Source organism: Chrysoperla carnea, chromosome 4 (genome assembly GCF_905475395.1).
Source record: "Chrysoperla carnea chromosome 4, inChrCarn1.1, whole genome shotgun sequence".
Taxonomy (NCBI): Eukaryota; Metazoa; Arthropoda; class Insecta; order Neuroptera; family Chrysopidae; genus Chrysoperla; species Chrysoperla carnea.
This window is the reverse complement of record NC_058340.1, coordinates 5,626,781-5,653,197: the sequence shown is the minus strand read 5'-3', so window position 1 is coordinate 5,653,197 and position 26,417 is coordinate 5,626,781. Positions and strand designations below refer to the sequence as shown.

General features: G+C 30.1%; 2 protein-coding genes and 1 long non-coding RNA gene across 3 annotated transcripts; 1 reads left to right on the top strand and 2 right to left on the bottom strand.

Moving 5' to 3' along the window:
- Positions 1-460: 460 nt before the first annotated feature.
- LOC123297726 lies at positions 461-1,714 on the bottom strand. The gene is made up of 4 exons (XM_044879486.1): positions 1,574-1,714; positions 1,289-1,488; positions 694-804; positions 461-608 (listed from the first exon to the last, which is right to left on the bottom strand). The coding sequence occupies exons 1-4, from the start codon at positions 1,712-1,714 to the stop codon at positions 461-463; spliced, it is 600 nt and encodes a 199-aa protein (XP_044735421.1).
- A 13,035-nt stretch (positions 1,715-14,749) lies between these two features.
- Positions 14,750-24,450, top strand: LOC123297236 (mediator of RNA polymerase II transcription subunit 1). The gene is made up of 7 exons (XM_044878819.1): positions 14,750-14,994; positions 15,087-15,220; positions 16,375-16,766; positions 18,087-18,291; positions 18,474-18,705; positions 20,267-20,447; positions 20,988-24,450. The coding sequence occupies exons 1-7, from the start codon at positions 14,863-14,865 to the stop codon at positions 24,425-24,427; spliced, it is 4,716 nt and encodes a 1,571-aa protein (XP_044734754.1). The 5' UTR covers positions 14,750-14,862; the 3' UTR covers positions 24,428-24,450.
- LOC123297248 lies at positions 15,802-26,085 on the bottom strand. The gene is made up of 3 exons (XR_006535240.1): positions 26,002-26,085; positions 21,714-21,719; positions 15,802-15,812 (listed from the first exon to the last, which is right to left on the bottom strand). It is a non-coding gene; the product is annotated as an uncharacterized LOC123297248 (long non-coding RNA).
- Positions 26,086-26,417: the final 332 nt, after the last annotated feature.

Here is a 26,417-nt window from a genome sequence, read left to right as displayed (position 1 = left end):
AACTTTGTTTTATTATGTGTTGATTTAGTATTGATGTATTATACATAAAAGTCTTCTTCTTGAACCGCATCAAAATCCGTTGCGTAGTTTTAAAGATCTAAGCATACATAGGGACATAGGGACTGACAGCAGGAAGTGACTTTGTTTTATACTATTGTATTGAAGGTCAGTTTTTTATACCATGCATATATGTAATATGCAAGGCAATAATTGTTTGTTTTTCACTAGTTACTCTTATTATTATTACTATAATTTTAAAGAAAGGCTGATTTTTTAAAGAATAGAAACTGTTTTTATAATTTTGATTACAATTTTAAGAAAAGGTTGACGTTTCTTAGTATCTTTATTTATTATTATGACTTTTAAGAATGGCAGATTTAACCAACCAATTCTCATTTTCACTATTGGTGCCCCCCTCCAAATCAAAACTTGATCCTGGTGACACCTATGGCTATGAGCTTTAACGAGTTCGAGTATACAAATCTAATAAATGAATTTGACAATCAGGAAATTTTTTTTTACAATTTTCACCATTTCGTCCATACATTTCAGCTGCGAAATATTCGTTGTCACTATGGCTTGAAATTAATTCTGATGTAGTTGATGGTCTAAATGAAAAAATATATAAAAATATTAATAAATATATTAATGTAACGACATTTTTAAGGCAATAAATCGAATCAAAAAACTTACGTGAACACTACATGTAATAATTCTTCAATCATACCATGATCTTGATCGAATGGTGTCTCAGCAGTCTCACAAATGGTTAAAAGAACACAGGCCTTGCCACCCAAACCTAAACTGTACAAAATATGATATTATAGTTGCCACCCCTAAAAATGTAAAATCGTATCTATAATCCTATCTACAAACAGACTATGCCGCGAAGAATAGTATCTTTCGGCGATAGAAGCGACGTATAAATACAGCAAAGAATAAGCAATGCTTGGCGGAAATACTAGTCACTCAATTTCATTCTTAAGAATGTACCAAGGCAATTTTAAATAAAAAACCTAATTTTTTTTATATGAAATTGGCCAAAGACTAAATCAATTCTGAAAGTTTAGGGAGGGGGGAGGCCTAAAATTGCTAGAAGTCAAGTAAATAATCATGCATAATCAGCATGTTTATTGAACGCTCACCGATCACTATTTCTCAAAAACCAAACGGCACATAAAAATTAACTTTAGTTCAAAGCCAATTTATATTTAAAGACCTTTACAATAGAATTAAAAAATCGCTTGCCTGGATTGATAAAAAAATATGGACAATCTATTCCAATTACCTTTCAGCAGCCTTCGAAAGTATATCATAAATATTCCATCGAATTAATGGTGGTGCACGTTTTTTACGCTTTTGTGTTACAACAGAGTTTTGTGTAAATATAGAACTATTTTTTGGAACTCTATATGTAAATTTCCCAACAGTACCAATGGTTATACTCTGTTGTTGAAGTTCAATTGGTAAACCAATACCTAAAATATACTGGAAAAATAAACATAAAATTAATAGTCAGTTTATTACAAAAAGAAGTTAAAATTTAAAAAAATATAAATCGTTTAAAATTCACCTGAATGTATGGATCTCCTTCTGGATATATTAAAGATCTTTTATCGCGATTCTTAAATATTGAATTAAATTTGTACGGATAACATTCAGCAATTGCAATTATAATAAAATACAAAATGTATATTAATGATTGACGAGACATTTCTAAAAGATGGTGGTATCAAAGACTTTTATGATTTAACACAAAACAATAAAATTAAGTGTTAAATATGAAATGAATTCATAATTTGAGTACACAATCAACTAAATAATTCTTATTTTGTATTGCAATTATGCACACAAAAAACTTCAATAACAATTTGTAAATATTTGAGATTTGAATAATGTACAGTTACTTTTTTATCACTTTATAATTAGTAACTTTTGTTGCAGAAAACATTTGTGGATGGTACTTCAACAAGTTCATGTCAAAAAAAGTTTAAAAAATTATCATTAACAAAGTATTAAAATTTTTTTAACTTTTTTGACGTGATTTTGTTAGGTATATATATAAGAAGAGTTCCACGAAGCAAAAAAATTTTACGCCAATTATTTAAACATTTTTATTAGTTTAAAATGAAAACGAAAATTCCAGAAAATTTTTGTATATCTTGTTGAAAAATTAACTTGATAAATTTCCTATTTGCTCTATCAAATGCAAAATCAATTGTATTTGATTTTGATTACGTCACGTCAAGTATAAAAACTCAAGTTTTTCTGGAGAACAAAATTTTGAACAAACAAAAATATTAAATTTCGATCATACTAATTTTCAGTTATGTTAACATTGTAGATCAGATTTGGGTAATTTTTCAAAAAAATTAATTTTTTGTTGTAGTTATGTATTAAAATCCAAAAATTGATTCTACCCTCACACTAAAATTTTATCTAAATTAAATTATCCAAAATATAATTACAATTAGCTAATTCATACTGATCATGACTACTTGATAGTCGAAATACGTATTTATATAATACAAAATTGATCTAGGAAATGGGGCAAAAATCAAAATTTATTTGGTATTTTATGTATATCAAAGAATTTATTTAATTTCATGTGCTCATTTTCATGAAAATACCTAATTCAGCCGTTAAGCCATGAAATTCAAGCGGACAAACAGACAATTACGTTTGCATTTGTAATATTAGTAAAGATCAGCCATTAAGGCTAAACTTTTTAGTCCGTCCGGATGTACGTGCGCCAGGGCAATTTTAAATAAAAAGCTTGATTAATTTAATTTTAAATAAAAAGTCTATATCAATTTTGAAAATTTTAAGGGGGTTGTCCGATTATTTAAATTTTAAATAAATAAATGGCTTCCAAAGTTGACAAATTTAATATTAGTTTTATGATAAAACAGTAGATGGATATGTTTTCTTAAATTTCTTCAAAACTAGTCGGTGGAAATCAAAAACTATTTAAATTAAAGTTAGGAACCTTAATAAATTGTTGAAAAAAAAAAAAAAAACCGTTGTGCCCGACTAATTAAGGAGGTATGAGCACGGTAATGAGGACACAAATTTAAAAACTATATATTTTTTCAATTTTATTGTTGAATTATTTTATAACTTGACAATATAAGACGAAAAGTTCGATTAAAATTTTTCGATATCTGGAATAATTTTCAAAATATTAAAAATTGCAAATTTTGTTTAATTATTTAGCTTTTGATATTTCCAAAATCAAGGCAGCTATCGGAAAATTTTATTCTTATTAGAGGGACACCCAGTGACCAATTTTAGGTGGTTATTTCAAAAGTCACGAAACTTTTCATAGTAAAACCTCAATACCAACAGATACTGAAAAGCCACTTCTGGCAGCCCTGTGTGGCAGCCATGTCCATTTTTACCCTCCAAGTCTTATTTTTACCCTCCTTAAAAATTTAGGGTAGTCCAACCCGGCCACACATGGCTGCCTCATAGGGCTGCTAGAAGTGGCTTTTCAGTATCTGTAGGTATTGAGGTTTTACTATGAATAGTTTCGTAACAAGAGGCCCCAAAACTGCGTTTATTGTGATCAAGGAATTTTGAACTATCATTTACCGCAAAAAGAATGGACATTTAACGTACTTGCGAAAACAACCGAACCACTTTAAAATGAACGGATTACTTCTTTGAATACCAACAGTATTTAATTGAAATCTAACTGTAAATATGCGATTCTCTTTTGTCACCAAAGTAGAATTATATAATTAACACCAAGTATAGTTTACTTGACTGTCTGAGTATTCATAAATCAAATGTTATAGCTATTTTTAATCGCCCTATTTTTAACCATTCACCTTAAATTATGTCATATTTATCTGATCAATAACAATGAACATATTGGATATATCAACAATCGATTCATAACAATGAATGTATTGAGCATTTTAATTATTGTTGTATCATTCATGTCAACCATATATATGGGGAATGGAATGCGACAAAAAAGACAATTAATTTACCGTGATAAGAGTAGATTTTTTGTAAGCGATCTTAAAGTTTTTTAAAGTTTTGCTTGTAATAAAAATTTTCTTGTTTCTCTTTTTTTTTTCAGCTAAGAATCAGTATTAAAAGTAATGTTTGGCCACACACTACAATTGTAGCTGAAAATACAGGATTTAAAGTAACTTGGGACGTACCGCATAAGCCTTATCCAGATAAATCATTTGTAAGAAAACGAGACATTTCTAATGCCTTAGAGGACTATATTATGAGGTTAGTTTACACAAATTTTACTTTTCTAAAATCCTAAAAGATTGTTTTTGTGGATATTTAAATTGCCGTTGAGTGAATGTGTTCAAAGCTTTTCCGAATGCAGAACCAATAGGGGATAATCCTGGTGTCGAATTGGCCGTATTACCCATAAAAATGTAAAACTAGACTTAATACCATGACATTTGAAAGTGAAATTAAAATTGATTAAAAACCGAAGAAGTTATAAGCAATCAAAGATTGCATTCAAAGGTTGAATTTTTTATAGCATGTTCAGGGCGTATAGCATGTTCAGGGAGTGAGATCAAATTCGTAAATGAGCAACATAGGTCAATTGGGGCTTAGGTCCGTAGGATTCACCTAGTAAACTGTTAGAGACAGAACAAAAGTTTGCATGTAAAAGATGTTTCTACTAAAAAAATAAACAACTTTTGTTTGAAACATTTTTTCGTAAACTTCACTATTTACCCGTGAGGGCGCAAATTATAATATGTATTATTTGGGAATATCATTTATGTGTTTGTGACAAGTATGTATGTGGGGCTATCTAAGAGTGGCTTACTTTCTTTACTTACATGGCGTAAAAAATCAAACGATTGCATAATCAACATTGTCTATACATGATATTTCAACAATTAACTTAGTCATTTGTTTGTTTTCCCTTCTTTTATAATTTCCTTTGCATATTTTTTGTTTCAGATATGGGCTCACCGAATATTTTTGTATTTTCAATTATATATGCAAATATTTAAATAATGACTTAAATAATTGCGGATTAATTTGTGAAATGATTGATTTTATATTTAAGTAAGTAAGTTTACGATTTTTCACAAAAAACGTTTTTCAGGAAAGGTTAAATTTTACACTTTTGTGTCCCTCAAATGAGTTAACAACAGATGACATGACATTCAAAAAAATAAATATTTTACAAGAGTTAAATTTATATTTATTTATATTTTAGGCAAAATACCGAGAAAGAAATATTTGTGAACCAACTGCTTACAAAATGTGACGAACATAGTTCTAAATGTGATCTTCAACAATTTAAATTATCCTCATTTACAGATTTATATTAAACTTTTTATTTTAATAGACTGAATTGTATAAAAAATAGATACATAATAAACTTTAATTACTTTATTTAATCACGGTAGCTTATTTTATTTTTATCTCCACTAATTTTATTTTTATATCCGAAGAATTTTACATTCGAAGTTTTAGTATACTTAAATATGTTACAAATAAAGGAAAATGAAGGGAACCGCTCGTATTTTGCTAAAAGCTCATGGAATGTGTTTCATAGGTGTCAAATATCATTTGTAAGGCATGAGTTAGTGGCGCAAATGTTTATATTTGTTAATAAAAAATCAATTGTTAATTCAATGGAACGGTTAATGTTAAAGTTGACTTACAAAATTGATAAATAGGCAACTTGAATTACGCATACGTTATTCATGTATATTAGTTTTCGATTAGTTAACATTTATGTCATACAAGTTGCCTAATTTCGAATTTTTTTAAGTGAACTTCAACGTTTCATTGAATTAAAAATTTATTGTTTATTAACAAATAGGAATATTTTTACCACTAACTCATACGTTATAAATGATATTTGACACCTAAATAGCATATTCCACGAGGTTTTAGCAAAATGCGAACGGTTTCTTTCATTTTGCTTTATTACCCGATTTTTGTAACATCTTTTTCCGTACTATATTCCTTTAACATATGATCACAAACACACACACAAAATTGTTACAAATATTTGACACCTAAGTAACACATTCCATGAAGTTTAAGCAAAATGCGAGCGGTTTCTTTCATTTTCCTTAGTATATATTCCAAAAATTTCTTCAAAAGTACAGAATTTAAAAATATTTTACCACTTCAAAACACCAATCTCTAAAATCAATGATTATGGTAAAATACGTTATGGTATTAGTTGAAATCGATCAATGATTATGGTAAAATAATTTACTGTTAGAAAGTTATTGGTGTAGCCCTTAAGAGTCATATACACCACGGCATGTTTGCTTTTGTTTCTGTTTGCACATATTACTACCGTTGCAGTTGTGAAATTAATTATTTAAAAAAAGTGCCTAATTAAACAAAGCAAACTACTATAATATCTTGCTTGATCTGTCATTAAAGAAGATCTACATAGAATTAGCACTCAATATAATTAATTAATACATTATAAGCAAATATTTTAGCGAGTTGGTGGTTTTTAAAGCTTATGATTTTAATATTGCAGGAAATAATTAGGCTTAGCTTCACGGGGTTTATAGGTTTATTATGGAAGAGTAGCCTATTGAATACCGTTGCTAATTTCGTACCGGCCGGTTAACTCTTATCTACTGGTTTTATAATAGTACTAGCTTGATATCCACCCGCTTCGCTGGATTTAAATTTTAAAAATAATATTGGTAAAGACCACCGCGTTATAGCCTTTACCTCCCTTGCTCTCACTTATCCCCTTTCCATAACACTCGAAATAATGGTAGGGTTTGTTTAATTATAAGCTAGAAGTTCTGCTATCAGTAGTGTCCGTCATGGTTCTTATTTCACTTATTTGCTTATGCCCTCACATTTTAAAAATATCTATTTTTGAGGAGTGAAAAAACCCAAAATTTTTCATTGATTGTTAACTAATAATAATAAAACTCAGTAACGATGTAATTAATGAGTTTTTTAGAATTGTCGACCACCAGCTCCCTAATAACCATTATTTCAAATTTTTGTAATTTATAATTTTTAACCACATATCATCTGATAGTTTATCAGATTTATTTTGCATTCTACCTGATGGTTTCTATCTGACTAATAACTATGAATATATTGAGTGTGTCGATAATCGTCATTTTATTCTTAGTCAATACGTCCATGGCAAATGGAAATCGTCAAAAAAGACAATTACTTTATCGTAATAAAAGTAGATTTTCTGTAAGAAAAGTTAAAGTTTCAAATTTTACTTTAATCAAAATTAATGTTATATCATTTTCAGCTAAGAATCAGTATTAAAAGTAATGTTTGGCCCTACAATGCAATTGTAGCTGAAAATACAGGATTTAGAGCAACTTGGGATGTACCGCATAAACCGTACAAGCATGGGTCATTTTTTAATAAACGCGATATTTCGAATACTTTAGAGGACTATGTTATCAAGTAAGTATCTTTCTAAGTGTTGGTATCGTAAGTGGTCTAAACTAAACGGAAAAAATAAGTCAAAATTTTATAGACCGGGAGTACTGTTGTAATTACGAGTTGGTTAAACTGAGTTTGGCGACTATAGAGGAGTTGGTTGGGTTCTGAAGTTTTTAGTCCTTGCGTTAAAAAATGAGATACTATTACATAAATTTTTTTCGGGTCTATTTTTTCCTAGTTTCCGATTAAACTCATGAAAAATGTTAAATATACTGCCTCAAACAGTATAATAAGCGAAAATGGGGCTTGGAATATTTCATTTTCAAACACATTAAAATCGCTACTATTAGACCCCTCAAGAATTATTTGAGTACCACTGAGGAGGCAGGCAACATTTTTGTTTTAAAATAGTTTCAAAATTTTCAATAGAGGAATTTTGAGGTCACTCATAACAAATGTATCATTTAAAAATCATTGCCACTCTTCTGTAAGGTCAGAGCTTGAGAGCATTGATCATTATGGGCAACGGTGTTTTTTAAGGTCGTAATGTATTGTCAAAATCTTAATAAAGGAGGGAAAATATTTCCAATATTCTCTTCATTGCTTAGGTCGTTTCGGGCCCCAGGGAACTATAAAATCTCTTAAATAACATTTTTATTATCAATGGCTTAAAAACATCCGAGTGATCATTTTCACGTATTTTGAAACAAAAAAACCGAGCCTGAAAAATCGCCGAGTGACTATTTTACTACTATACGTATATTAAAACAGAAATTCATTTTGCTAAACATTCTTAATAGAAAATCCGTTATCTACAATCCGAATTAAATTTTTCAACAAGATTTTTTTATATTTAGATATGGATTCACAGAATATTTTTGTATTTTCAATTATGTTTGCAAATATTTGAGGAATGATTTTAATAATTGCGGATTTATTTGTGAAATGATTGATTTCACATTTCGGTAAGTACCTACATTCAAATCCTTTGTGCAGAATTAAGATTTGTAATCTATTTAATCTGATTAATTAAGCAATTTTATCGATAAAACCTAACTCACCGGAGTTCATTCAGGATATTTATTTTTATTAATTATTTTATTATTTTTCAGTAAACTTCGTTCATTTAATATCAACCATATTATGTATTTAATTAGTATATGTACTCTATGAACTTGTACAAGACCCAAAAACATAAAAGCTCTATAGCCCATTTAACACCTAGACGAAATTTTGAATTATGACATTTTAACAAAAAAGACATGCCAGACTGGAAAAGTATTAGTTAAATAAAATATGATGCTAAGTTAATAACTTTCGGATATACGAATATACTTTCAATTAATTCTCCCCAATCGGCATTGGAATCGGAATACCCACAGAAACTAATTGCTCTTGAAGGCTAATTATATTCTCCTTCTCCTCGGAAGAAACCTTTCTTTGCAAACAATTTAAAAACATTTAAAGTTTCTTAAAATCAGTATCATATGGATTAGTTTGAATTTTGTAATGATAATAATATATTTATCTTATCTTTTAGGCATTCGCTAGCTGAAAAGGAAACATTTTTCAATAAAACGCTTACAAAATGCGATAAATACAGTTCTAAATGTAATCTTCCAGAATTAAAATTATCTTCATCTACAGATTTATATTAAACTCAATGAAACAGAACTCATTTTCTCCATTTCCTTGTGCCTTAACGAAAATGTGGAAACAGAATTAACCGAATTGGTCGAGCCACACATTTGACGCTTCATTTTCAGTTATATATATTAATAATAAAATATTGTATTTTCATAACTTTATAAACGATAACTTGGGAAAAAAATGTATAAAATTTTATTACCATTCCTTCATTGTATTTGTTATTTAATAATTTACATAATTTATAACGAGACGAACATAATTCTTACCGAGTGTCCACGATACCTCTCGTTTTTTCTATATTGCCGACCGAAATTTAATTTGTTATCTATAAGGAACTCTAGTATCTACTGTAAGAGATGTTACAAAAATCGCTTACAAAAAAGGAAAATGAAAGAAATCGCTCGCATCTTGATAAAATGTCATGAAATGTGTTTCTTAGGTGTCGAATATCATTTATAACGTATGAGTTAGTTGTGCAAATGTTTCTATTTGTTAATAAACAATGAATTTTTAATTCAATGAAACGATCAATGTTAAAGTTCACTTAAAAATTAGTAAGTAGACAACTTGTATGTCGTAAATGTTAAGTTTTTGTCAAATAATCGAATACTGTTATACATGAATAACGAATACGTAATTTAAGTTGCCTATTTATTAATTTTGTAAGTCAACTTTAACTTTGATTGTTTCATTGAATTAAAATTTTATTGCTTATTAACAAATAGAAAAATTTGCATCACTAACTCATGCCTTACTAATGATATTTGAACCTAAGAAAGCATTCCATGAACAAAATGCAAGCGGTTTCTTTCGTTTTCCTTTATTTGTAACATCTTTAACTGTTGGTACTAACGATTAAAGAGGCTGTTTAACATTAACACAATTTGTGTGTAGCCCCCTCTACTGTCAACCCTTCCGCGGCCCCCAACCTATGTGTTTTTTCGTGATATTTCCTTTGTATACAGTCTCGACGGGTCCCGACGACGAACTTCCTGTCTAATTCCATGTGTCCTTGTGTTCGTAAAATAGAAAGTACGTTTCATATATTTGTATTTTTATTTATTTATTTATTTATTTTTTTTTTTTTTTCTCTGTCTTCTCCTACTCTTTTTTTTAACTGAATTTATTTATTTTTTCTTTATTTGCAATTTACATATTGTATTTATATGATTTTTTGTTTGTTTGAGATTCATCTTTTTATTTTTGGATACTAGAAAACAATTTACTTTTATTTTTTAATTTCTAAATTACACTTTTTTTTCTCCTGAATGTTAAATTTTTGTTTTTCTGATCTATTTATTATTTAATTATTTATTGTAATATAATTGTATACTTTATTTGGATAATGGCTGTATAGCAAATTAGCTGAAGCCAATTTTAATAAAAAAAAAAAAAAAAAAACATTAACACAACATTTTTTTGTGTTTATATTTGTATATTTCCACTTTTATAAGGTAGGTACTACTGTTGTATGGGTAATTATTTTAAATAAAGACTAATTAAATAAATCAAGCTACAAAAATTTTTGGTTTATTTGTCACCAGAGTAAATCTACATAATTAGCACCCAATTTAATTAATACTTTACGCATAAGTAAGTATTCTTAGAAAAAAATAACTCTAAAAATATTATAACTGTTTTTAAGAGCAAACTATATTTTTTGACATCTTATTGTTAGATATTTATTTTGTTTTGTTTTAAATTATCATCTGATTAATAACAATGAATGCATTGTTTAAGTTATTAATTATTATTTTATTTATCTCCAAGCCTTCTTCAGGGAATGGAAGTCGACAAAAGCGACAGTTAATTTATCGCGATAAGAGTAGATTTTTTGTAAGTGTAGCTTAATTTTAAAATTTTACTTTTAGACCTGACAAAATCCATCATTGACCATGATTAATTTTCGCAAGGACCCCAATTATATGATAAAATTTTTTTCGAAACGATTTGGTCAATATTACTTATTTGCTTAAAAAAAAAAAACGACTTTAAACAATATCCTACCGGGTTACCCACCGGCAATCTACATTTTTACGTTCAGAAGTATGTTTTAAACGGGATCCTGCAAAAATTGTCCGACCGAAAATTAATCATGCTCAATGAAGAATTTTGCCTTATCTATTTCATCAGATTAATGTTATTTCACTTTTAGCTTCGAATCAATATTAAAGATAACGTGTTGCCATACAATGCAATTGTAGCACAAGCAGCAGGATTTAAAGTAACTTGGGATGTACCACATAAGCCTTACAGGCATGGATCATTCTTTAAAAAAAGAGATATTTCAAATGTCCTAGAGGATTATATTATCAGGTAAGGATATAAATATTATAAATATTGCTCTCTGGAGTCTTTTAAAGTAATCCGGCCGTTAAGTGACTAGTCAACTAGGAAATTTGTATGACGTAAATGTAATAAAATGTTCTAAAATTATCATAAACTGGGCAATTTGTATGAAGTAAATTTAATAAAATGCTCTAAAAATATCGTAAACTAGGCAATTTGTATGACGTAAATGTAATGCTCTAAAAATATCTTAAAAGCGTCAAAATCTAAAGTTTTTTATGTTTTATTTTCGAAAAACGCCGTAAGGTAAAGTTTTTTTTTGCATAAACAAAATCTGTGATAAATTTTCTTTATGATGAAAACTTTTTTGAAGCAATTAAAATTTCCAATTCATTTTAATGGCATTTAATCGTAAACGTAAACTGATTCTCGTAAATCGAAATTCTGTTGAATTTTGAACCACGTATTTTTCTGTTTTTAGATACGGCTTCAAAGACTATTTTTGTATTTTCAATTATATATGCAGATATTTAAATAATGATTTGAATAATTGTGGATTTATTTGTGAAATGATGGATTTTATATTTCGGTAAGTGCCTAATAATATTAGTCATGTAAATGAATGTTAAGTCAAGGTGTTTCAGCAATTCCAGCTAAGTTTTTTGAACAGCTTTTGATCCAATACGGATAATTTTTCCGTTTTTTAAGTTAAAAAAAAAATACTGTTAAAATTCAACAAAACAGTTGCTTGAAAAGGGCCGTCATTTGCCCCCGAAAAAAATAAAACATGTTTAAAACATATAAATTACATAGTTATTAAAAATAAATACCACAATAATCGAAATAAAATTGAATAAAATTGAACTCTTATTTAAAATATAATTAAAAATACAACAAACTTACATTCCGGTAAATATCGATATTATGATTCCATCACAACCATCGTCAGTAGCTAAATTTATTTGTATAACACATTACAAACATTCTTTACAATGTTAAAAAAAAAAAATTAAAATATTATTAATATAATTAATAATTATTTATTTATATTTTAGGCATTCACAAAGTGAAAAGGAATTTTTTTTAAATAAAATACTTACAAAATGCGATGAACATAGTCCTAAATGTGATCTTCCTCAATTAAAATTATCCTCATTTACAGATTTATATTAAATTTATGAAACACAATGAGTTTAATTTAAATAAGAAACTAATAAATCTTTTTACAAAGTAACATTGTTTTATATTTTAGCACACAAATTATCCCAAAAGTGCTATGGTCTGCGGATGATAGAAAAATGAGACAAAATAATAATAAGACAAATTTTTTTGAGCAAAAATTGAGGTCCAAAAAATAATGAACTTTGTACGAAGCTAAAAATGATTTATATGATTTAGTCAAATCCGTGACCGGAATCCCCATCAATCCCCCTTGTGCAAAAAATTTTATTGAGGGGGGAAGTTGGCAAAAATAGGTTTTTCGCGCTTTTCAACAAAACGGTGAGTTTAACAGCAAAAATAGTTTTTTGCGCAAGGGAGATTGATGGGGGCTTTTCACAATTCATTTATAATAGTATTCTGAACATTCATACCAATTTTTAGCTCTATGGGAATTTTTGTAACCTTACTTATATTTTATGGACTAATTTGACTGGGTAATATATGTTCTATGGTATTTTGTTTGGGTAAGCTCTAACACTAAAACTACTGTGACTTGTGCTCCACTGCACAAGTCATAGTAAAGTACTGTGGCTTGTGCTCCACTCCACAAGTAATTGTAAAATACTGTGACTTGTGCTCCACTCCACAAGTCATAGTAAAATACTGTGACTTGTGCTCCACTCCACAAGTCATAGTAAAATACTGTGACTTGTGCTCCACTCCACAAGTCATAGTAAAATACTGTGACTTGTATCAGTTGTACATTATGTTGTACTTTATTCATCTACGAGGATGTAGTTTTTTTTGTGGAAGATTATTCAATTTTTATTATCAATTCGAAGCTCCTTACTTACTTTATTCAAATTAATTAGTATAAAAGCATACAAGGCTCCACAAGTTAAATATATAGATGTACCGTGAGATATAGCTCACTGCGTGCAGTATAAAGCAATTTCAAGTCTTACAAGTTCTATCTAGACGTATACAGTCTATTATAACATGCCGTGTGCGGTAAAAAACCTCGCACGGCTTGAAAATCTCTGTATAAACGCATACCGCGTGTTATAGCTTACCGTGTGTGGTATAGAACCATTCACGGCTTGAAAATCTCTGTATAAACGCATACCGTGTGTTATAGCTTACCGTGAGAGGTATAGAACCATTCACGGCTTAATAATCCCAATATAAACGCATACCGTGTGTTATAGCTTACCGTGTGCGGTTAAAAACCTCGCACGGCTTGAAAATCTCTGTATAAACGCATACCGTGTGTTATAGCTTACCGTGTGCGGTTAAAAACCTCGCACGGCAAAAAATCTACACAATACGGTATACACAATACAGATGGGAAAGCGTATTCTACAGAAATGTAACATAAGTACCGTGTGCGGTATACTCTCGTCCACGGTATACACAATACAGATGGGAAAGCGTATTCTACAGAAATGTAACATACCGTGTGCGGTATACTCTCGTCCACGGTATACACAATACAGATGGGAAAGCGTATTCTACAGAAATGTAACATACCGTGTGCGGTATACTCTCGTCCACGGTATACATTATACAGATGGGAAAGCGTATTCTACAGAAATGTAACATACCGTGTGCGGTATACTCTCGTCCACGGTATACATTATACAGATGGGAAAGCGTATTCTACAGAAATGTAACATACCGTGTGCGGTATACTCTCGTCCACGGTATACATTATACAGATGGGAAAGCGTATTCTACAGAAATGTAACATACCGTGTGCGGTATACTCTCGTCCACGGTATACACAATACAGATGGGAAAGCGTATTCTACAGAGATTTTTTGCCGTGCGAGGTTTTTAACCGAACACGGTAAGCTATAACACACGGTATGCGTTTATACAGAGATTTTCAAGCCGTGAATGGTTCAGATAGATGTTTATACCCTATTCAACAGCCATTAAAGTGTCAATTGAATGAATTGCTCTGTATAAGATATTCGACATTATTTTCTACTTTTGTAGTAACAATTCTTAGTCGGAGTTATTACATGAGTCATAAAGTATTCGTAAATAATTAACCAACTGATCAAAATATATAATAAACATAAAAGTGAAATTAATAAAGACTATGTACTCAATTTAAGTAACAGTTAATTATTCATAGTACTTAATTTATTATAATTTAACTCATTTTTTACTAAATTTATTAATTATTTATAAAAATATTACATAAATTTATGAATAAATCAAAATATTCACATATGGGTCAAACCACAAATTGCTTTGACAGCAAGAGTTATTGACAACGGGTCGTAAATTTATTCGTTTCATGAATCAAAATTTTAGATATATATTTTCTAGTTAATTGTATTATAATTAAAATTAATCAAAATGAATGGTGTAAGTGTAGTGGACAAATCAAAAGATTGGCAAATGGAATTGATGATGGAAAAATTACGATCAAAAGCTGGTCAATTTAAAACGTTCCAAGAGACTTCGAAGAATGTTCGAATGACTATGCTGGTAATTACAGCGATTTACTCTCCATTTAATGTTTTATTCATAGTTGTGAAATTATGTAGAAAAAAAAATTCATTAAAAATCCTTTGTTCTAGGATAAGAGATATGCTTTAGACAGTGTTGACAAAGCTCAACATCAAAAATGTTTGGATACATTACAACATTGTATTAAAGTAACATCGTTTCAGAGTATGGTTGAAAGATTAGAAAGCTTAACGCGACAATTAGGGTAGGTTTCCATATATTCTATTATTATGTATAAAACGTAAGATTTTTTCAAAAATCGTTTAAATTTGTTAATAATATTTTTTCACCACTCCTATTCTAACCTAGATTTATCTAATTTTAAATATACCCTCAGTCTGTAAATCTCAACCAATTCAATTAAGTTTTAGTAATAGAGAATTTATTGGCTAATGAAAGAAATAAGTTGAACATAGATTTTAAGGTTGTGCGATATATTAATCGCGATAAACAAACTAAACTACTTAAATTTATAGTCTGTAATTATACTGGTCATAAATATCGGCAATTTGGATTATTACTGAACTTTATGTTTTAAGGTTTTGGCACTCAGGCTACAATGGAAAAAAAATTAAATAGGCTTATTGTACGGTGCCTGTCTGGGCCGGTTCTAGTCATTTGTCGTTGCGTACTTTATACTGCGCATCAGGCTGTCTTTCTGTCGAAAGAGAGAGAAAGCGATGTTAAGTGATTGGAAACAATAGACAGCCTGATGCGCAGTGCAAATTACGTAACGGCTAAGGACTAGACCTCGCCTAGATAAGCGCCTTTTGTCCTGCTACCCTATTTTAAATGGTCTAATAATTGTAAATTTCATATGCTATAAATATAATAATTGGGTTTAACCTCGGTTTCTCAGTCATATACGTCTATAACAGAGGCCACCTACATCATTATTTTGAATATTTATTTTCAACTACATTTGGTTATACAATTAAACTTATGATGTGAGTGGAGTCGGTTACTTCGTTCTTATCCAAGCGAAGACAATGTGATCAATTTTACCGCCCCATTAATTATAATTGCTCACACTGCCGCTGCCTGGACTCGAACCCGCAACCTAAGTCTGAGTAGACAAACGGTGAAACGGGCAAACATGTGTTATAAAAAAAAAGATCCGTATGAAATTCGCTAATAAAGAAACGAAAACGAATCTTTTATTTATGACGAATATCCGGCACATCACTAGTATGTAGACACGGTTGTGATTTAAGTTTCCATCTACCTTGTTGAAAACCATCTCCAGTCGATTTCCGTGGTTATTTTCTAATTTCATTATGGTAGTCAAAAACTGGTTGCCAATCAAACCAAAAAGTTGAACGATACTTTTACTGACATTAAAAATTTATTTCTTTTTAGATTGAAATTTACGGTAGGACCTTCAGGAGCAGAACTATTTATATCATCAGATATGTTTTATCTTGAAGTAATACTAGAACCAAATGAAAGAGGAGGCGGTGTTCGAGATGTAAAAATACATCATGAAGGCAAAAATGAACAACAGAGTTGTGCTGAATTAGTTCATTGTTTATCACGTCAAGATTTTGCTGATTTCACATTACAATTGGAGGGCTTAGCTTCAATATATCAATTAAATGCTGAGAAGAAAGTGAAGAGTAAAGCGTTCAGTGCACTTCAAGCATTAGAAACTGATTTAAATACTTTAGGCCAATTACAAACATACATGAAGGAGCAACCATTTAATCTTCTTCATAAATCTCCAGTGGGTATTTTAGAGAAGCGTCGTGGAGGTAAGCTATATTTGTTTTTGTAAACTAATGGCCATCTATATAATATTATCAATGCTGTCAGTAAGATTATATTATACTAACATACTAACCGGATGTTACTACCTTGACCCACGAAATCTGGAATCCATTAAATTTTGCCGTAATTTTTAATTTACTGTATATAAAGCGTGTTCAAATTTTTGTGTAACACTAAAAATTTCAGCTGTTTGACATCGTATGACATGCGGTTTCCGGACATGAACTTGAGTTTCGAAATGCATATTTTTATACCATGTATATGAAATATATCATAGTATATTAAGTTTAGTCCCAAGTTTATAACGCTTGAAAATATTGATGCTACCAACAAAATTTTGGTACAGGTGTTCATAAAATCACCCAATTAGTCCGTTTTTGGTTGTCTGTCCGTTTGTCTGTCAACACGATAACTCAAAAACGAAAAGAGATATCTAGTTGAAATTTTTATAGCGTGCTTAGGACGTAAAAAGTAAGGTTGAGTTCGTAAATGAGCAACATAGGTCAATTAAAACTTGGATCCGTAGGACCCATCTTGTAAACCGTTAGAAATAGAACAAAAGTTTAAATGTATAAAATGTTCCTTATAAAAAAAAAATAAACAACTTTTGTTTGAAACATTTTTTCGTAAACATCACTGTTTACGAAATTTCCGCGAGGCTGGAAATCATGTGCAAATTTTTTAGTATGTATTATATGAGAATATGAGTTACGTGTGTGTGGGGCTACCTTAGACATCTGGATCTTTTTGTTTATTTACATGAAATGATTGTGTCATCAACACTGTCTATACATGATATTTCAATAATTAAGTCAGTCAATTGTTTGTTTTCACTTGTTTTTTAAAATTTCAGGTTTATAACCCTTGAGGTACCCGCGTACGGGATACTACTTACCTGTTATAAATGGCATTCCTATTATTTTTTTAAAGATTAGAATAAATTATTAATTTTATAACATGTTTAATTTTTTATCTAAATACAGAATTGACAAAGTTACAGCAAGTTAAAATTTGAAATTACGGACATCTCTGATTCTATAAAATATTCTAAGCAACTTTCTAATGGTTTTTTTTTTTCGATATCTCTAACCATCTCTGACGCTAGACAAAATTTTAAGAATCGGCCCTATTTGTCAATCTTTAGTGGGCTAGATTTTAAGTTCTTTTTTCCGTTAAATATCTTAAAATATTTTCAAATCGATATTTCTATAAATAACGAAAATATGAGGGTGTCTTAATCTTAAATGCGACACACTGTTAACCGAACGAATAAAATCAATTCACATGTTAAATATCTTTTTCAGGTCACGCAATGAAATTAACATACTTAGTATCTCCATACGAGTTAATTGATACAGCTCGTGGACGAGCTGATCCATTAACTGTGGAACGTGTTATTTCTCGTAAACTAGGATACAGTGCTACAGTATGTATAGAGGGTTCAACAGCTCACAAATTACCAATTACACCTATTATTTCTGTAAATCGTAATATAAACACTAATAATAAGTAAGTTTTATTATTTATTTATTAAAATTCATTTTGATATTGGCTTTGTGTATAATTCTAGTAATTAGTGATAATAGCTAGAATAACTAGATTAGTGAAGTTGGGTGCATTATGCGCCTTCAATTCCATATATTATATACTTAAAAAGACTTAATACTCTTAACAAAATGTTTGTTTGACAGTACACCATCGTATGCTCCATTGACTCCACAAAACAGTGCAGTAATACCTGCATATTTTACGTTACGTTTATCAAAACAAATGTGCGTTTGTACAGTATTAGCGAAACGTATTCAAGCGTTAACACAATTGGAATGTGGTGATTTGAGTACGACACATCCATTGCTCAGTCTTATCACTCAACTAGCATCTGATGGACAATTAGATTGTGCTAATAATCGTGGAATGTTTGTGGTATGTATTGTCAATTTTTTTATTTTATGTTCATGGCATTCTTATCTTACGATTTTTGATATTAGTTGTTTTTTTATATTTATATTTTAAAACTTTTTAAAGGTATTTCAAACTATTACAAGGTTAACATATGCTTGAAACTCAATAAATAAATTTAATCGAGGCAAATGCTTCAAACGAAAAATGTTAGTTTCAAAGGCACACATCTTAGAGCAGCATCGAATTCGTTCTATGTTTTCAGGTTCAATTAAAACGTCACTCTGATTCATAACTGACAAACATTAGATGAACGTTTTCAATTACAAGGTTGTTCTTTATAAATATGCAATCATTTTTTTTATAAATCTAATAGTTTAGACAGTAATTGATAACAAAAATTTAGCTTTTTGACGTTTGTTCATTCAATTTGAACAAAAATGGTTTTTATAGAAAAACAAATCGCTTTTATTGGATTTATTGGAAAATTTTTACCTAAACAGTACGGTTTGTGGAAAAATGTTTCGAACAAAAAATGTTGTCTTTTAATCAATAACAACTTTCTAATTTGAAATGCTTTATCGATTATCATTTATAGAGTAGAGTGAATTTTTCATTGAGCTTGAAAATAAGATGTGCGCCTACACACCCAACATTTTTTGCTTGAAGCATTTTTATCGATAACACATTTTTCGAATTTCAAGCGTATGTCAATTTAAAAAAACAACCCTGTATAAGCTGATCGGGTAGTAACAGATCAATAATCTTTTTTTTTTTTAAGAAAAATGAAACTAACTGATTGTGTAGCATAAATTCATCATTTCTTTTAGATTTTTAGGAGAGCCTTCCTAGAAATTAGGAGAGCCTTTGCGAGGGGCCTGTAGCATTTGCTTCTATTGCTACATGGCTAATCTAACCCGGGGTTGAAAGTTTGAGATAAATTTTTCTACTTATTATTTTATGATCTTAAAAATTAAACGCCATTGGCAAAAAACGCTCTTTGGCAAGCTATTCTTTGCTCAAAGGAAAACGCTCTTCATCATTTGAATTATGAAAGTGTCACCTGTGTAGGTCTTACCTTCATTTTTAAAAGAAAGCTCATTCCTTGTCCAATTCCCGTTTATTACAACTAACGAAAAGCACTGCCTTCGCAATCGACATTCTGCCACTTCTACCTATCCACTGCTTTTAAGTTCAATTGACTGATTCTTCTTACGTTCCTTTCCATATCTTCCTAGCTACTCCACGGAAACTTTTAATTCCTGGATGGCCCTTGAAAATCCTTTTACACGCTCTACTATCCTCTATACTTTCCACATGTCTAGCACACCTTATTCTTTGCTTTTTTTTATCTCGTTCCTCAAGTTTCACCAATGCTCTTCACGGTTGTCCAAAAGTATGTTATTATTTATATGTGAAACTTATGTGTTTAATAAAGATAGCCCAAAGAGATAAAATCTTTTTAAAAACTTTGTATACCAAATTTGATTTGAGGATTCTCTTACAAAAATAAGGTTTTGAATGCTATGAAGATAAAAAAAATAAATTAAATCTTGTATGTAAATAAGTTATTTTAATATTTCAGACATTACCCGATCAACAACACTGCTATTTCTTAACAGAAGGGCGAAATTTGCAAGGAGTTGTAATTAATAGCATTCCATTTACACATCCCGCTCATGTTCCTCAAATATTATCTCTTCTGCGACAACAAGCCTTATTTAATACGGTGCTATCAAGTTGTATTCGACCGAATAGTAAGCAAGGTAAATCTAATTTATATGTTATACACTTTATCATATAATTGGACCAAATGAAATCGAAATAGACTTGAAGACACTTATATATTTTTAGGGTTATTTGTCACACTGTGGTCATTCGTTAACAGCTTGAATTAACTACAGAAAGAAAAAGGATGGTCACAGTGTTGTTATTTTTTGTTAACTAATCATTTTCTTTTGCCATTCACAAAAATTATCATGCCTCACTTTCTGTCGCTTCCAAATATATACTGCTATACAGCCGCAAACATTTTACGACGGGCTGCTAAATTTTTGGAATCGTCTGAAAAGTATGGCATGATAATTCTCATAAAATAAAATTACGCCCGTAATACATAATTTTAATCCTCCTAAGAAAACTTCCAGACGATCAGCGCTGTGAATATCATTTTAGTTTCAATAATTATGGTCTCGGGTCACCATTCTCGGAAAGTTTGTGTCTGTGTCTCCAAGTCTATAACTTTTCAATACGAACTAGAAGACAGAACTTTGAATATTTCAGAACTCATTTTTTATATATTTCAGATTTAGAAAATATGATAATGTTCGAAGTCAATGCATTATCATGGCAAAATTTATCAATATCGTTGGAGCATCCAATTGAAGAAAGTATGGCGACCGCTGATATTGACTTAACCGATATATCAAACGTAACATGTAAAATATACGGTCCAAACAACACAAACGGCGAACCATGTGAAATTTTATCCGAAATAGCTACGAAAGTATTACAACGATGTCTCTCTATACCGGTAACAATGCGGGCTGTAATCAAAGCATGGGAGGAAATGCATGAATCAAAAAAATACATCAATGGGAATGAAAATTTTAGTTTACCCCTGGGATCAGACGATCCCGGGGGGCATAACGGATCAAATGATAGTCCATTACCGGACTATAGTAACTTAGATGCTAAAATGAAATCGGATCATAATATGAGCAGTGGCAATAGTAACATGTCTTCGAATAATTCACATCAAAGTACATTTATGAGTGACACTTTGGTGGGGTTTCCAACTTTTTCCCCTAATCAAGCTTTAAGTGCCATTGAATCAAATTTAAGTTCATCAATACCATCAACCAGTGAAAAACATTATAAGAAGCATAAAAGAAAAAGTAAAGAGGATAATTGGAAAAGTTCAAAACGAAAACAAAACGATGATTCAGATATATTTGCTGAGACTTCAAGCAGTGATTCTATATCGACACCACTGTCACATGACGCGACATCAGATTTAGTTGTTTCTACACCCACATCTACGTTGGGGTTTCAATCAGATTTTGATTTATCCGGATTAGACGCTACAGAATTAATAACAGGTGATAAAAACTGTTTAGATTTTGATTGTTCAACTGATAACAATGATTTAGAAGATATTCTATCATCAAATTCACGTTCAGAGATGAAACCACGATCGAATAAAAGTAAAACAGAAACAAGTGATGATTTAGATAAACAAGTAACTCCCTCTGTAAGTATAACACCAATTACCACAACGACCTCGTCTAGTACAAAATTAAATTTTATGTTAAACGAAATTGAGCGAAGACCCGGTATAGAAATTATACCAATTACATCAACCAGTAGTACAACATTACCCAGTTCAATAACAATTACCCCAATTACATCAACAACTACGAAAAGTTCGGAATCAAATCGTAGTGATCGAAAAGTAAGCAAAAGTAGTAAATCAGATGAGAAAAGTAAATTAGAGAAGAAACGAAAACGAAAGCGAGAAGAGGATGGAATGAATCCACCAGATAAAATAACAATCAAACAAGATCCATTAACGAAACCTGTATCTGTAAGTATCAAACCAACTGATATATTATCATTACCGTCATCTCCTTCAACGAAACATAGCAGTTCATCGTCAACATCTTCATCACCAACACATAACAATCGCACCTTATCGAAACAAGGTAGTCCTTCGGCAAAACATTCTACGAGTAAATTAAGTAATAACATGCATCATCATTCGGGGAAAAACTTAAGTAAAAGTTCATCCCCCGGTGGAGTTGTTAGTCCAAAACATCATAGTGCATCCCCAAAGCATTCATCTAGTGGAACGGGTAAACCAAGTATGTCGACACTTAAATCCGCCACAAATGTTCCTGTTAGTAAATCATCAAACGAATCATCATCTTCCAGTCGAGTAAAATCCAGTAAAGATGTTATTCGAGATAAAGATAAAAAATCGAGTTCTTTAAACAGTATGAGTAATTCACCAAACAATTCGGTATCGTACAGTGGTAGCAACAAACTTAAATCGTCTAGTGTTAAATTAAAACAATTAAATCTACCTCTAAATCAAGATTCACAAATTAATGTTGATACTTTATCATCATCTCCAACTGGTCTAGATATCAATAAAATAGCATTACAAAATCAAGCTCGGAATCGTAAAGGAATGGGATTATCAGCGATTGTTGATAATTTACAGAAAAAGGCAGCTCAACATTGTCCAGAAGGTGAATCACCACCTTCTGGTGGTGGTAGTAATACAACGAGTAGTAAAAATAGCACAAGTAGTAATCGTACTAATCTACAATCGTCCAAATTAGATATAAATAAAAGTATAAGTAAATCATCGAGCGAGAATAAAAATTCGGAATATATGGTAAAACCAAGTTCAGATGGTATGAAAATTACAATAAATAAAACACGTTCAAAAGAGACAAAATCAATATCACAAAACTCTATGTCGAATAGTGTTGTAAATTGTAATAATTTGAAAATAGCAACCGGAAGTAGTTCCCCTAAAACACATACGGGATTAAAACCAGGTGTGAATAGTGGTCCAGCATCCAAGAAACCACAAGTACAAGGTAGTCAAAAACAACCAACAAATATTTCATCAAGTAATTCACCAAATGTATTAAAAAATATGTCGTCATCGAGTAGCAGTTCAAGCTCAAAATCTTCATCATTGAGTAAAAGTAGTTCAAGTTCGATGATATCATCAAAATCTAGCTCAAAATTAAGTAACTCAATGGATCGTAATAAATTACGTACAAGTTTTGGTGGTAAAATTGATAAATCATTAGGATTATCTCGTTCATCAGATTTACGTAGATCCAGTCCAACGATATTATCGTCTCGAGATCGTGATGAAACTGATGGTAACGAACGTAAATTATTAAAAAACGATCAATCATATCCATCACCGCTTTTTGAAGGCTTAATTAAACAACAATTAGATACAAAATTTCAAATTCCGAAATTATCGAAAACTGCAGCAGCTAATGATAACGATAAAAAACCGAAATTAATCAATAATCAAATTAATGATTTATTAAATAATCGATCAGATGCATCACCACGTAATGAAACTCAAAACTTATCAATTTTTACAAATAACATCGATGATAAATCAAAATCGGACAATAATATGCGAATACCCTCGTCATATGCGGATACTCAACTATCAAATATTACGAAGAGTTCACCGATTCATATTAACGATGAATCATCTACTTCTCATAAAAAGGACATTCATGTAAATAACATCGATGGTGGTGGTATCGATGATTCTACACCCTCATGTAAAATGAAAAACTTTCAAAATAAAGAAATAAATTTGTCAATGAATTCACATGACAGTGTTCACGGTGGTAGTGGGAGTTCTAGTAAATCATCGTCATCGTCATCACATCACACTGAATTAGCAATGAAAGTAGTTACAACAACCTCACAACAGGTGGCTGAAATGTTATTAGATTTCACACCACCAAGTACAAATGAACATCTAAGTAAATTAAAGAATGATGCAAGTAGTTTACAAAATATGTTACCAAGTGTTGTGCATAGATCATCATCGTTACCATCATCTCCATCGGTATCAGTGCATATAATGAAATCACCAGCACCATCACCATTAATTATACCATCACCTCATTCAGGTTCACCATGTATTACTGATGATGATCTAATGGATGAAGCATTGGTTGGTATAGGTAAATAATAATTAATTATTAAAAATAAATAAACTATGTACATATTATTTAAAATTGTAAATATTTTTATTATAATATTTTAATTTCAACATAGTTTTTTAAATAAATATATTTAATACTAAATTATTTTAGTTTTTCATTTATATCAACAGACATGGATCGTTAACAGGTCACTTACTTCTAGGGCTGTTGTTACCTGAGGTACAAGGGATGCGTGGCGCCATCTGATCGCCTTATACTTACATACACACCTACACATAAAAATTAGTTTTGAAAAGCACTTAACAAACATGCATTATGTCTATATAAATAAAGTCAACCATATTGTTTACAAAATGCGCCTCATACAGTACGATACAATTGTTTGCGACTTGAGATGTACAAGCCAATATGGATCTTATTGCTACAAAAGATTTTGTTATACTAAGGATTATAATTGCCCATAAATTGCAATACAATATTCATATTTTCAGTGGCAAACGTGTCTAACTTTTTGATTTGCAAATTGATCATTTTTTCGTAAATATCATTGTTTTTCCATGAAGGAGCAAATTAGGGCAAAACTTTTTGTGTCAATTTTCTCCAAAACTATAAAAGATAGAGAGTTGAAAACGTGTAAGGTATCTTCAACTAGTGAGTATTTTGTTAATTTTCAATTGTTTTAGATAAGATTTTACTGGCGTAAATGTAATATAAATGAAAAGATAGGGTTAAATAATTGAAAGGTAAGTGTAAAATTACGTAGAAAAATATTCGTTTATTTGTGTGCACAAGTAAGTACAATATTAGGTAAATATAAAACATTTTTTATTTATACAAAGAATTTCACAAATAAGTATTTTTTATATTCATTTCATATTATTTACAAATATTAATGCAAAAAAAAATTATCATTCAAAATATAATATATATCAATAAATTGTTTCTGTTCAATATTTATAATCACAAATATTTGAGCTTTATGTATAAATTTATTTATTTTTTTACAATCAACATTAAGCTTCACATTTATTTCATTACATGCTAATCAGTTAATATGTATGTGTGTGTAAATGTGACATTGTGTAACAAGAGGCATAATCGTCAAATGATGTTTTCGAGAGAGCAAAACACAACACGCGTTGTATTGACGAATATCTCCAATTTATAGCGATGATCAAATTTTTTATAAATCGGATATATTCGTCAATAAAACGCGTGTTGTGTTTTGATCTCTTGAAAACAACAAAAAGCTTTATACGTTTTATACGAATTTATGTTAATGTTATTAAATAATATTTTGAAAGGGAAAAAAAATTGGTCACTTCTGTTTTAATTTTATTATTCTAAATATGTACAGGGTCGCTACTTAAGTTGGCTACATATGGAACACTTTTTTTATTATACAGTTTATGAAAAAAGTTATTCTTTATAAAAATCTATACTTTCAAAAATAATATTCAGCTATTCACTTTTGACATCGCATGTACATCAAAATGATAGGAATGTTAATGGTTGTTTAGAAATGTATAGCATTTTGAACAGATAATAAAGGAAACGGTTCAAGAAATCTTCCGAGATTGGTCTAAAATTCTAAACGAACATTAATATTCCCATCGAACTTTTCAATTTATGGACACCATGTACATTCGATGTTAAAAGTGAATAGCTGAGAGTTAATATTATTGAAAGCAGAGATTTTTATAAAGAATTGCTTTTATTCGTAAACCTTTTAATAAAAAAGTTTTCCATATGTAGCCAACTTAAGTAGAAACCCTATATATGGGTTAAGTAAATAAAAAAATAAATTTTATCACAAATTTTACAATTTGAAAGTATTTTACAAGTCTTTTTATTCAATTTCACAATTAGTATTTACTTATTTGTTTTGAGTCAAATCCTTGTGATCCTGCCTTTCCTGGGTTTCTTATGTTTTTAAAATGGTCATATTATAACTGTTTAGTAAAAAGGCTAGACTTTTAATTGAACGAGTAATTAATTTAACTAGTTGGCTGCGAA